The following is a 12407-nucleotide window of genomic DNA, read 5'->3' as shown; positions in this document are numbered from 1 at the left end:
ATTATTGTGAACACTGCTGCTATGAACATAGGGGTACATGTACCTTTTTGAATTATAGCTTTAGCAGGAAATATGCCCAAGAGGGGGATTGTTGGATCATATATTGGTTTTTTGAGGAACCGCCACACCATTTTCCATAGTGGCTGCACCAGCTTACATTCCCACCAAATGTAGTGTAGAAGTGTTTCCTCAGAGAAGCTCACTCTTGATGATGGCACACGAGTTGCCTCAAACACTCTTTCCCTTGAGAAGCATTTTATAATCTCTCTATTCTGCTAGCCTACAAGTTGGCAAACTTTTTCTGTAAGAACACAAGAGGACATATATTCCTGGTTTTGGGGCCAGATGATTTTTGTTTTATCTGCTCAACTCTTGACATTGTAGTGTGAAAGCAGCCATCAGTGATATGTAAATGAAGGGACATGGCTGTGTGCCAATAAAATTTTATTTACAAAAACAGGTGGTAGGCTGGATTTGACCCTCAGGGCCATAATTTGACACCCCTACTTTATTCTATCATTTTATTTAAGTCTCTGCATCACATCCACACTATGCAACCCTTTCTAATTTATTTATTTGTTTGGTGTCTATCTCTCCCACGACATCATCTCCCTGATGGCAGGGACTCTGCCCATTTTGTTCCCTGTTGTGTTGCGATGCCTGGAACACTGTCCAGTACACAGTAGATGCTCAGTAAACATGTGACAAATGAATGAATGAATGCACGCATGAAAAGTATTTCAAAGAGAAAGACCCAGTTACCTTGAGAGAGTGAAGTACTTGTTCCTATGACTCCTCCAGAAAATTCCTGGCTACTGGTTAATCTTCACTGTTTACTGTGAGCTGCAGAAGAGAGGAGGGAGAGGGGAAAACATCTAAAAATGAGCTGATTTTTATTATTTTTTCAACCATTCACTCCTTTTTAAAATCTATTTTTTAATTTATTTTTGGTAGTGCTGGGTCTTTGTTACTGCTTGCGGGCTTTCTCTAGTTGCAGTGCTCAGTGTTTCTCACTGTGGCGGCTTTCTCATGCATCCAGCCTCCACGGGATGCATGGGCTTCAGTACTTGTGATTCACAGGCTCTAGAGCACAGGCTCAGTAACTGTGACTTAGTTGCTCTGTGGCATGTGGAATCTTCGAGGACCAGGGACCAAACCCATTTCCTCTGCATTGGCAGGTGATTCTTATCCACTGGACCACCAGAGAAGTCCAGTTGGTTTTTTTAGATCGAGTGATATAGGTGGTAAGTGGTTTGGGGTAAAACTGGGATGGTGGCACATGAATGATTGCAGTTTAGGAAACTGTGTCATACTGTGCATTCAACTTCTATGACTTAAATTCTTCTAGCATGAAAAGGGAAAGGGAAGAGGATGGGAGGGAGACAGAGAGAGAGAAAAAGAAAAAGAGAGAGAGAGAGGCTGAGAAAGAGAGGTAGGAGGAGGGAGTGAGGAAGGATGAGAGGATAAATTGAACAGAATGGGCCATCCTGATACTTTTCCATTAAATTAGATACCCAAGAGTCAGCTTGAGGTGGAAGATAGGAATTATTTGGAATATTTTTTAAATTAATTTTTGTTGGAGTATAGTTGCTTTATAATGCTGTGTTAGTTTCTACTATCCAGCAGAGTGACTCAGTCATGTGTATACACATATCCCCTCTCTTTTGGATTTCCTCCCCATGTAGCTCAGCACAGAGCATTGAGCAGAGTTCCCTAACTATACAGTAGGTTCCCATTAGTTATGCATTTTATGCATAGTGTTGATACTGTACGGGGCTTCCCAGGTGCTGCAGTGGTTAAGAATTCACCTGCCAGTGCAGGAGATGCAAGAGGTGTGGTTCAGTCCCTGGGTTGGGAAGACACCCTGGAGTAGGAAATGGCAACCCACTCCAGTGTTCTTGCCAGGAAAATTCCATGGACAGAGGGGCCTGGCAGGCTACAGTTCATAGGACTGCAAAGAGTTGGCCAAGACTGAGCAACTGAGCACACACACATCAACAGCGATATATGTCAATCCCAATCTCCCTGTTCATCCAGTGTCCCCCATTCCCCCCTTGGTGTCTATACATTTGTTGTCTAGGTCTGTGTCTCTGTCTCTTTGGCAAATAAGATCATCTGTACCATTTCTCTAGATTCCACATATGTGTGTTAATATATAATATTTGTTTTTCTCTTTCTGGCTCAGTTCACTCTGTATGACAGTCTCTAGGTCTGTCTGTGTCCCAACTTTATTTCATTTTATAGTTGAGTAGTATTCCACTGTACATACACACCACATCTTCTCCATCCATTCCTTTGTTGATGGACATCTAGGTTGCCTCCGTCCCTTGGCCACCATAAACAGTGTACAGGAATGCATATGAGGGAGTCATCATCTATTCAGAAACATTTCAGTTCTTCATCCCACATGAGTTCCAGGCTTCCCAGGTGGTGCTAGTGGTAAAGAACCTGCCTGCCAATGCAGGAGATGTAAGAGATGGGGGTTTGATCCCTGGGTCGGAAAGATCCCCTGGAGAAGGAAATGGTAACTCACTCCAGTATTCTTGCCTGGAGAATCCCATGGACAGAGGAGCCTGGTGGGTTACAGTCCATGGGGTTACAGAGAGTTGGACGTGACTGAATGGGCACATGCATATGTGCGTGCCACACAAACACACACACACGCACACCTGAATTTCACCTTCTGGAGACAAACATCTTGCCTTATGATTCTGCTTTTGATGTCTAATGTTCATATATAAATATTTTACAACACATCGATAGAATATTTTGCACATGCTGCTGCTAAGTCCCTTCAGTCGTGTCCGACTCTGTGCGACCCCATAGACGGCAGCCCACCAGGCTCCCCCGACCCTGGGATTCTCCAGGCAAGAACACTGGAGTGGGTTGCCATTTCCTTCTCCAATGCATGAAAGTCAAAAGTGAAAGTGAAGTCGCTCAGTCATGTCCGACTCTTAGCGACCCCATGGACTGCAGCCTACCAGGCTCCTCCATCCATGGGATTTTCCAGGCAAAAGTACTGGAGTGGGGTGCCGTTGCCTTATATCCCTTATAATGTGTGATACATTTGACTATATATTACATATACAGAATAATAATCCCTAAGCCACATGTAATGTATTGATTGGGCAATGGAAAAGACTTCCTAGTGCAATTTTGACTTTATACAACCCTCACAACCCTCACACAGAACACTAATGTACCAATTCCCCAACCTCTAGATACCCTAGCAAACGTGACTTTTCTTCCATTTTCTCAGATAGGAGTGCAGTGGCACTTATCACTTATCGATCTCTTGGGGATATTCTAAATGGATCCTTTTTCAGTGATAGAAGAGGGATAAAGGAAGTCAACCTGAACTCTCAAGTGATAAGTGGCTCCATTGGTGTGAAGGAAAAAGTTGATCTATCTAAACCTGTGTTCCTAACCTTCCAACATACTCAGGTGAGCAAAATCTAGGCTTTACTTTGAACAGGTGAATTATCAGTCCAGGCAGGAAACTGAATTCAACTCTGATCATTCAGAGTTAAGAGAACTAACAAATGTTGAGGCACTCAGAGATGGCAAATGTGGGACAGCTGGTATCACACTTAAGCATAAAAAGGCAATGGGGGGGGGAGCACCGGGGGGATGAGCATTGCCCAGTGAAGGCTGCAGGTATACAGGAAGATTGCCCATTGGAGATGGAGACAGTTGGCAGCAGAAAAGCAGTACAGAAGAAATACCGGAGCTGCCTCTTCTCCCTCTCATCCGTTTCTCTCATTGGTCTTATCAATGACCAACAACCTGGGGAAAGCAGTGCATAACAGTCAGTCCCAGGGGAAACCAGAGCTGGACAGAATAAATGAAGAGCAAACCCCACAGTGAAAGTGGGGTACGCAACACTTCCCCACAAGGGTTTCAGAGTTTTTCCAATCCAGTTTCCAACCCAGTGCACCTCACTTAACCTATAAAGTTGAAATGATAAAAACCAGAAGAAATCCACTTTCATGCTCTTCTCTTTCCAGCCAGGTGGTGGGAGGAGAAAATATTTCTGTGTCTACTGGAAAGGATCAAAGGATGGGGGCAGCTGGTCGACGGAGGGCTGTGCTCATTTGGGCAGCAATGATTCTCACACCCAATGCAAGTGCTCCCACCTTTCCAGCTTTGCTGTCCTCGTGGCTCTTGTTCCCAAGGTACAATTTATGGTCCCTTACAGTGAACTTGACTGTGTCCAGGAAGACTCTCCAGTGTCAGGGAAAATAAAAAAACAACTCTGAGATAAGGTGTCAAGCAGAATTACTTGAGAGGTAATTCCAGGAAGCATCAGTAAGGGACTGGGAAATGAAATGGGAAAGAGACAGAAGCCAATCAGAGAAGCCAGATGCCAGGTACCACTATGAGTAACTGGGGTTACTTCCCTCTGGGAGATTTTTGGAGTCAGGGTAGAAGACAGATCTCAGAGTCATCCTAACTGAACGGCGAGAAAGCTGGGTTATTTATACACCATCTCCCTTCAGTCATTTGTTGAAAGCTACATCATCGACTCAATGGATATAAATTTGAGCAAATTCTGGGAGATAGCAGAGGACAGAAGAGCCTAGCATGCTGCAGTCTATGGGGCTGCAAACAGTCAGACGAGACTTAGCGACTGAACAACAAAACAACAACACCCAGGGAGTATTCATCCTCTTGACATGTCCATGGGCATGGGCAGAGTGTGCTCAAGCTAGCAGAGAAAGCCCTCAATCATTGAAAAGTTGGTTGTCAGCCCCTAAGGTTGAAAGATCCATGGAGACCTGTTACTCTGCGAGAAATAGAGTTAACCCCCATCGCCCAGTCACACCAGAACAAAGGCAACTGACCATCACCCATGTAAAAGCATAGCCCCCTAAACTTCCCGGGTCCCAACGGTATCTCAGATAACTCAGACTTAAAGAAATTTACATAACTTATTTCCCCATTTATTTTAAACTCCCATTTATTGATCATTGACTGGAAGATAACACCATATTTCTTACATAAACGTACAACCTCATTTTGTTCATTTAACAGATTTATATATAAGTAACTTTGTTGTTGTTGTTCAGTCACTAAGTCGTGTCTGACTCTTTGAGACCCCATGGACTACAGCGCGTCAGGCTCCTTTGTCCTCCACTGTCTCCTGGAGTTTGCTCAAATTTATGTCCATTTATAACCAGTGATGCTATCTAACCAACTCAATGAGCATGAATTTGAGTAAACTACTATATGTCTGATGCCATTCCAGGCATTGTGGATACTACAGAGAACAAAACAGCCTTCATGAGATTATATTTGATTGCCGTCTTGTCCAATAGGATCAGACACATGGTTATTGAACACTTAAAATGTGACTAGTATGACTAAAGAAACAAATTCTATTCCATTTGAAGGTATTGAAATTAAGAAATAGTATAAAATATTTTTCCACTAAATACAACTTTGTTTTTTGGTAGGACGGTGCTTTACTTTCACTCTTTAAAAAATAGCATTTGATTGAGATGCTCGGTAAGTGTTAAGTACACAGTGGATTTCAAAGACTGAATATGGAGGGAAAAGAGTACCAACTAGTTCATTAATAACTTTTACACTGAATGTAATCTGAACTGATTATATTTTTGTTATATCATTATATTAGTTATATGACATTAAATATGTTGAACTGATAGTATTTTGAACATGTGTACGTGAGTGCTAAATTGCTTCAGTCGTGTCCGATTCTTTCTGAGTGTAGCCAGTGAACTATAGCCCACCAGACTCCTCTGACCATGGGGTTCTCCAGGCAGGAATACTTGAGTGGGTTGCCATGCCTGTCTCCAGGGGATCTTCCTGACCCAGCGATTGAACCTGCCTGTTACATCTCCTGAATTGGCAGGCAGGTTCTTTACCACTACCACCACCTGGGAAGCCCAGTATTTTGAACATGTACTATTAAATCAATTAGACTTGTTTCTTTTGACATTTTAAAAAATATGGCTACTAGAAAATTTAAAATTGTGCACATGGCTCATCTGTTTCTATTTGTCAATGCTGGTCTAGCTCTGTGTGATAAATGCTATAACTGCCCGTATTTTGAAGAGGGAATCACCAAGTCTCAGAGAGATTAGGTCATTTCTTTGGGAGCTGAACTGGAAAGCCCATCTGATGCTCCATCAGGAACATACCTATAGAGCTGGAATAATAGATTCCTCTTTTGGTGTCTTCTAGGAGGATCCCGTACTGACCATGGTCACCTATGTGGGGCTGAGCCTCTCTCTGCTCTGCCTCCTCCTGGCAGCCCTCACCTTCCTCCTGTGTCGATCCATCCAGAACACCAGCTCTACTCTCCACCTGCAGCTCTCCATCTGCCTCTTCCTGGCCCACCTCCTCTTCCTTGTGGGGATTGATCAAACTGAACCTGAGGTAGGAGAATTAACATATTATTTATTTCATGGTCCTAATCCAATCTAGCCACTTAGTTTGGAGGAAAGATGGGATGAATGACGATAAACACCAATGATTGTGTAGTGTAAAAAGCAAGAGTTCCCATTTCATCTCTCTGTGTAATTTTGAACATGACCCATAATTTCTTTTTTTAAATTTTGTGTTTTAAATACAAATTTATTTATTTTAATTGGAAGCTAATTACTTTACAATATTGTATTGGTTTTGCCATACATTGACATGAATCTGCCACGGGTGTACACGTGTTTCCCATCCTGAACTCCCCTCCCACCTCCCTCCCCATCCCATCCCTCTGGGTCATCCCATTGCACCAGCCCCGAGCATCCTGAATCATGTATCGAACCTGGACTGGCGATCTGTTTCACATATGATAATATACATGTTTCAATGCCATTCTCCCAAATCATCCCACTCTCACCCTCTCCCACAGAGTCTAGAAGACTGTTCTATACATCTGTGTCTCTTTTGCTGTCTCGCATACAGGGTTATTGTTACCATCTTTCTAAATTCCATATATATGCGTTAGTATACTGTATTGGTGTTTTTCTTTCTGGCTTACTTCACTCTGTATAATAGGTTCCAGTTTCATCCCTCTCATTAGAACTGATTCAAATGTATTTCTTTTTAATGGCTGAGTAATACTCCATTGTGTATCTGTACCACAGCTTTCTTATCCATTTGTCTGCTGATGGACATCTAGGTTGCTTCCATGTCCTGGCTATTATAAACAGTGCTGCAATGAACATTGGGGTACACGTGTCCCTCTCAATTCTGGTTTCTTTGGTGTGTATGCCCAGCAGTGGGATTGCTGGGTCGTATGCCAGTTCTACTTCCAGTTTTTTAAGGAATCTCCACACTGTTCTCCATAGTGGCTGTACTAGTTTGCATTCCCACCAACAGTGTAAGAGGGTTCCCTTTTCTCCACACCCTCTCCAGCATTTATTGCTTGTAGACTTTTGGATAGCTCTACTGACCCACAGGGGAAAATGAACTACTCTTGGGATAAACCACTGATATTTTATAGTTTATTTATTGCAGTTGCTATTGTAAACCCTACCTAACACCATCAGTCTGACACTCAAACATTTTGTTAAATCAGACTGATGGTGTTAGTTAGGGTTACAATAGCTACTACACCAAATAAACTATAAAATATCAGTGGTTTATCCCAAGAGTAGTTCATTTTCCCCTGTGAATCAGTAGAGGGTGAGTGAACAGGTGTATGGAGAAGGCAATGGCACCCCACTCCAGTACTCTTGCCTGGAAAATCCATGGACAATGGAGCCTGGTGGGCTGCAGTCCATGGGGTCGCTAAGAGTCAGACACAACTGAGTGACTTCACTTTCTCTTTTGACTTTCATGCATTGGAGAAGGAAATGGCAACCCACTCCAGTGTTCTTGCCTGGAGAATCCCAGGGATGGGGGAGGCTGGTGGGCTTCCGTCTATGGGGTCGCACAGAGTCGGACACGACTGAAGCGACTTAGCAGCAGCAAACAGGTGTAAGGGGTATCTCTCCTCCAACCTCAGGCCATGGGAGGCTCTCTCATCTTCCATACACAGCTTCCAAGGTTATCCTGAGATTCTTTCCATTTTGACCAAGTGGAAAGAGAAAGAGGGTGGTGGAGACCTAGGAGAGGGGTTTATATGGACCTCTCAAATCCCACTGGCTAGAATCCAGTCACATGGTCAAGTCTAACTGCAAGGAGTGCTGGGAAATGTAGTCTCTGCTTGGTAAGTTGAGTCCTAGTGACAAACTGAGGGTGGATGGAGGCTTGGAATTTTGGTGGATGTGACTTTGCTGGTTTCTGCTTTACATTTCATAAATAAAATTTATTGGAACCATGACCTTTGATGTCTGAGAGCTAGAGAAGATGGATGTCCCAGTTCAAGTAGAGAGAGCAAATTCTCCCTTTCTCCAACTTTCTGTTCTATTCATGCCCTTGACAAATTGGAGGATGCCAATCCTCATCGGTGAGGGCCATCTTTCTTACTCAGTCTATTGATTCCAATGCTAATCTCTTCCAGAAACATCCTCACAGACATGGCCAGAAATAATGTCTTATCAGTTATCTGGACATGTCCTAGCCCAGTCAAGCTGAAACATAAAATTAACCATACCATCCCCCCAAAGGCCAAAGTCAATGGAGTACTGATTTGCTGACTCTTGTCTCTTATGGATTTGAGTGCTGCTCCCACAGTGGCTCAGATTGTAAAGAATCTGCCTGCAATAGAGCAGACCCAGGTTCAATCCTTGGGTTGGAAAGATCTCCTGGAGAAGAGCATGGCTACCAATCCAGTATTCTTGCCTAGAGAATTCCATGGAGTGAGGAGCCTTGCAGGCTACAGTCAATGAGGTCATAAAGAGCTGAACATGACTGAGTGACTAACACTTTCACTTTTCACCCGTGGCATTCATTTCTTGGCACTTCTGGCTTGCCCCATGCACAAGATAGGCAGATTTCAATGGTTGGTGAGAGTCCCTAGAAGATGTGTTGTCCCTAAGCAAAATGGCACAGGTGTAAGAATTTAAATTCTAGGCTAGCATGCAGGAAATAATAAGTGTTAAGGATATAATTTGACTTCCCAGGTGGTGCTAGTGGTAAAGAACCTGCCTGCCAATGCAGGAGACATAAGAGATGCAGGTTTGATCTCTGGGTGAGGAAGACCCCCTGGAGGAGGGCATGGCAACCCACTCCAGTATTCTTGCCTGGAGAATCCTATGGACAGAGGAGCCTGGTGGGCTACAGTCCATGGGGTTGCAAAGAGTTGGACATGACTGAAGCGACTTGGCATGCACACAGGCAAGGATATAATCAGGTACAGACTACATCAGCTCCATGTTCCTAACTCTACTGTCCCCTCCAGGTGCTGTGCAAGGTCATTGCAGGTGTTCTGCATTACCTCTACTTGGCCGCCTTCACCTGGATGTTCCTCGAAGGGCTGCACCTCTTCCTCACGGTCAGGAACCTCAAGGTGGCCAATTACACCACTGCAGGCAGATTCAAGAAGAGGTTCATGTACCCTGTAGGCTACGGGGTCCCAGCTCTGATTGTGGCTGTATCAGCAACAGTAGGACACAAGAATTATGGAACGTATACTCAGTAAGCATGATGAGTGCATTCATGGTGGAAGTGGTGTCCATTACCAATACAAAATCCGAAACAGTGGGGTAGAGAGGGGCTGGCAAACTTCCTATAAAAAAAAAAAAAAGAAAAGAAAAACAACAGATGGTAACTAATATTGTTTTGCAAGCCATATGGTCTTTTTGGAAATTACTCAACGTTGCCCCTGTAGTGTTATAGACAATTTGTAAATTAATGGATGTGATTGTGTTTAAATAAAACTTTATTTACAAAAACAAAGAGAGGACCAGATTTGGCCTGTGGGCCATAGTTGTAACCCTTGGAATAGAATCAAGTATGGGAGATTTTCTGCCTACTGAGTATTGGTAATTGCTTACTTTTGCCAGTTTCATATTGCCATGTCCTCTTTCAGAATAAATTATATTGATAAATTATACTATTTTTGCAAATATAAGCTATGAAAGAATACAAAGTATTGGGCATTGGAGTGCTTGGTACATGAAATATGCTTGATTATTAGTGTTGATAGTTTTTGTAGCTGAAAATTACTACTTTTACTCTCTTATTTTAGCAATCATTATTATTAGAATCCACCTTCAATGTGGGAGACGTGGGTTCAGTCCCTGGGTTGGGAAGATCCCTTGGAGGAGGGCATGGCAACCCACTGCAGTATTCTCGCTTGGAGAATTTCATGGACAGAGGAGCCGGGTGGGCTGCAGTCCATGGGGTTGCAAAGAGTCAGTCATGACTGAGCAACTAAGCACAGCACATTATTAGAATGCATTTATTGGGAGTCCCTGGTAGCTCAGCTAGTAAAGAATCTACCTGCAATGTAGGAGACCCTGGTTCAATTCCTGGGTCAGGAAGATTCGCTGGACAAGGGAATGGCTACCCAGTCCAGCATTCTGGCTTGAAGAATTCCATGGACTCTACAGTCCATGGGGTTGCAAAGATGCAGATAAGACTTTCACTTTTCACTTTCACATGGTATTAGAATACATTATTAGCTACATTCATTGGTCCTTAATTCTGTCAGGAAATGTATTAAAAATGTATGAACATTATCTCATTTAATCTTTACTATGAGATCTATATGATGGAAACTTTGATAAAAGAAATCAAAGTAAATTCAAATAAATGAAGTGATAGTCCATGTTCATGGACAGGAAGAGTCAATATTGTCAAGAAGTCAGTTTTTTCCTACTTGATCTATAGATTGAATGTATTCCCAACCAAAATCCCAGAAAATTATTTTGTGGATATTGACAATCTGGTTCTGATGTTTATAGGGAGCGGCAAATGACCCAGAATAGCTAACACAGTATTGAAGGAGAAAAGCAAAGTCAGAGGACTGATAATACTATCTGACTTCAAGACTTGGTATATAGTCACAGTAATTACTTAAAAGTGTTGAAAACATTTTGGTTGGCCCCACTTTACACTTGGGAAACTGAGGTTCAAAGCATGCAGTTTGCAAGAGATGAGGGAGGACCCATGTTTAATTCCACCTAAGATTCAGATCTGAAGCAAACAGCTATGGACACTGCTCAGATATTGCTACAGTAGCCGGAATTCAAGTCCTTTGCTTTCTCCTAAGAAATCAGCAGCTAATGCTTATCTTTCTCTCAACAGCTGCTGGCTCAAACTTGATAAAGGGTTCATCTGGAGCTTCATGGGGCCAGTAGCACTCATTATCTTGGTAGGTGACTGACCATTGATATTTACTGGTGAAACACAGAGTGTGTTTCTTATCTGTTAAAGTGGAAATGAGATGTGATAAGGAAATACAGCCTAATGTGATCAACCCTTCTTGCTGGAAATATTGTCTTCAGATGTCTTTCTTCAGCGTCCCCCAGCTCCCTGGTTCCTCTGATATAACATAACCCTCTGCTGGGAAGTCTTTTAAAAATCCAGGATTTGTTCATTTGACAAACCTTTAGAAAATATTCACTCTGCATAGAACATTTTCCTGTTTGCCAAGAAATTCCTGATTACATCCGTCATCCTGGTATAGACGTGAATAGCATTCTTTCACTTTTAAAGTGTCCTGGCTTGAATGATAAATTATATAGTCATGCTAATCAACCAGCAGATGTATGGGTTCTATAGTCTGTGTTGTATAAAAGACCAGAGCCTGTGTGCATATCACTACCCTTATAAAATCTGTATCTTTTGGGAAAAGATTCTTAGGTCTACCTCAAGTTGGGTTGCATGACATAGCTTCAAAAGACAGTTCCAAGTCAATTTTCCATTCTGTTTCCACAGATAAACTTGGTGTTCTACTTCCAAGTTCTGTGGATTTTGAGAAGCAAACTTTCCTCCCTTAATAAAGAAGTTTCCACCATTCAGAACACCAGGTAAGAATGCATACCAGAATTAGTGGTACCCATAGATTTTTTTTCCTATAGGACCACATTTTCTGGAACCACCCATATAAAAATAGGGTATAAAACTTCCACATAAAAGACTTTGCAAAGGAATAATTTTCAAGAGTGAGAAAAAGCATTATTCTCAGAGGTCAGAAACGTTCATCAGTACCCTCTTCTTAGATTGCATGTATGCATTAATATGAGATATTTGTTTTTCTCTTTCTGACTTACTTCACTCTGTATAAAAGGGTCTAGGTTCATGGAGATGCAGACTCAGAAAATAGACTTGTGGACAGAGCAGGGGAAGGAGAGAGTGGGATGAGTAGGGAAAGTAGCATTGAAACAGATACATTAATACATTACCATATGTAAAATAGATAGCCACTGGGAATCTTCTATATGATGGAAGGAGCTCAAATCTGGTACCCTGTGACAACCTAGACGGGTGGGATGAGGTGGGAGGTCTGAGGGAGGTTGAAGATGGAAGGGGCATACCTATGGCTAATTCAC

At 42.5% G+C, this 12407-nt stretch overlaps 1 protein-coding gene across 1 annotated transcript in view; it reads left to right on the top strand.

The window, feature by feature from the left end:
• Positions 1–12407, top strand: part of LOC129626728 (adhesion G protein-coupled receptor E4-like) — a 36849-nt gene that overhangs the window by 15534 nt on the left and 8908 nt on the right. Inside the window, exons 9-14 of the mRNA XM_055546121.1 lie at positions 3260–3444; positions 4008–4175; positions 6208–6402; positions 9311–9546; positions 11161–11227; positions 11794–11885. Of these exons, the coding sequence (XP_055402096.1) occupies positions 3260–3444; positions 4008–4175; positions 6208–6402; positions 9311–9546; positions 11161–11227; positions 11794–11885 (943 nt within the window). The remainder of the gene's footprint in view (positions 1–3259; positions 3445–4007; positions 4176–6207; positions 6403–9310; positions 9547–11160; positions 11228–11793; positions 11886–12407) is intronic.

Source organism: Bubalus kerabau, chromosome 1, assembly GCF_029407905.1.
Source record: "Bubalus kerabau isolate K-KA32 ecotype Philippines breed swamp buffalo chromosome 1, PCC_UOA_SB_1v2, whole genome shotgun sequence".
Lineage (NCBI taxonomy): Eukaryota > Metazoa > Chordata > Mammalia > Artiodactyla > Bovidae > Bubalus > Bubalus kerabau.
Note: the sequence above shows the minus strand (reverse complement) of the source record. Positions and strands in the feature narration are given on the sequence as shown.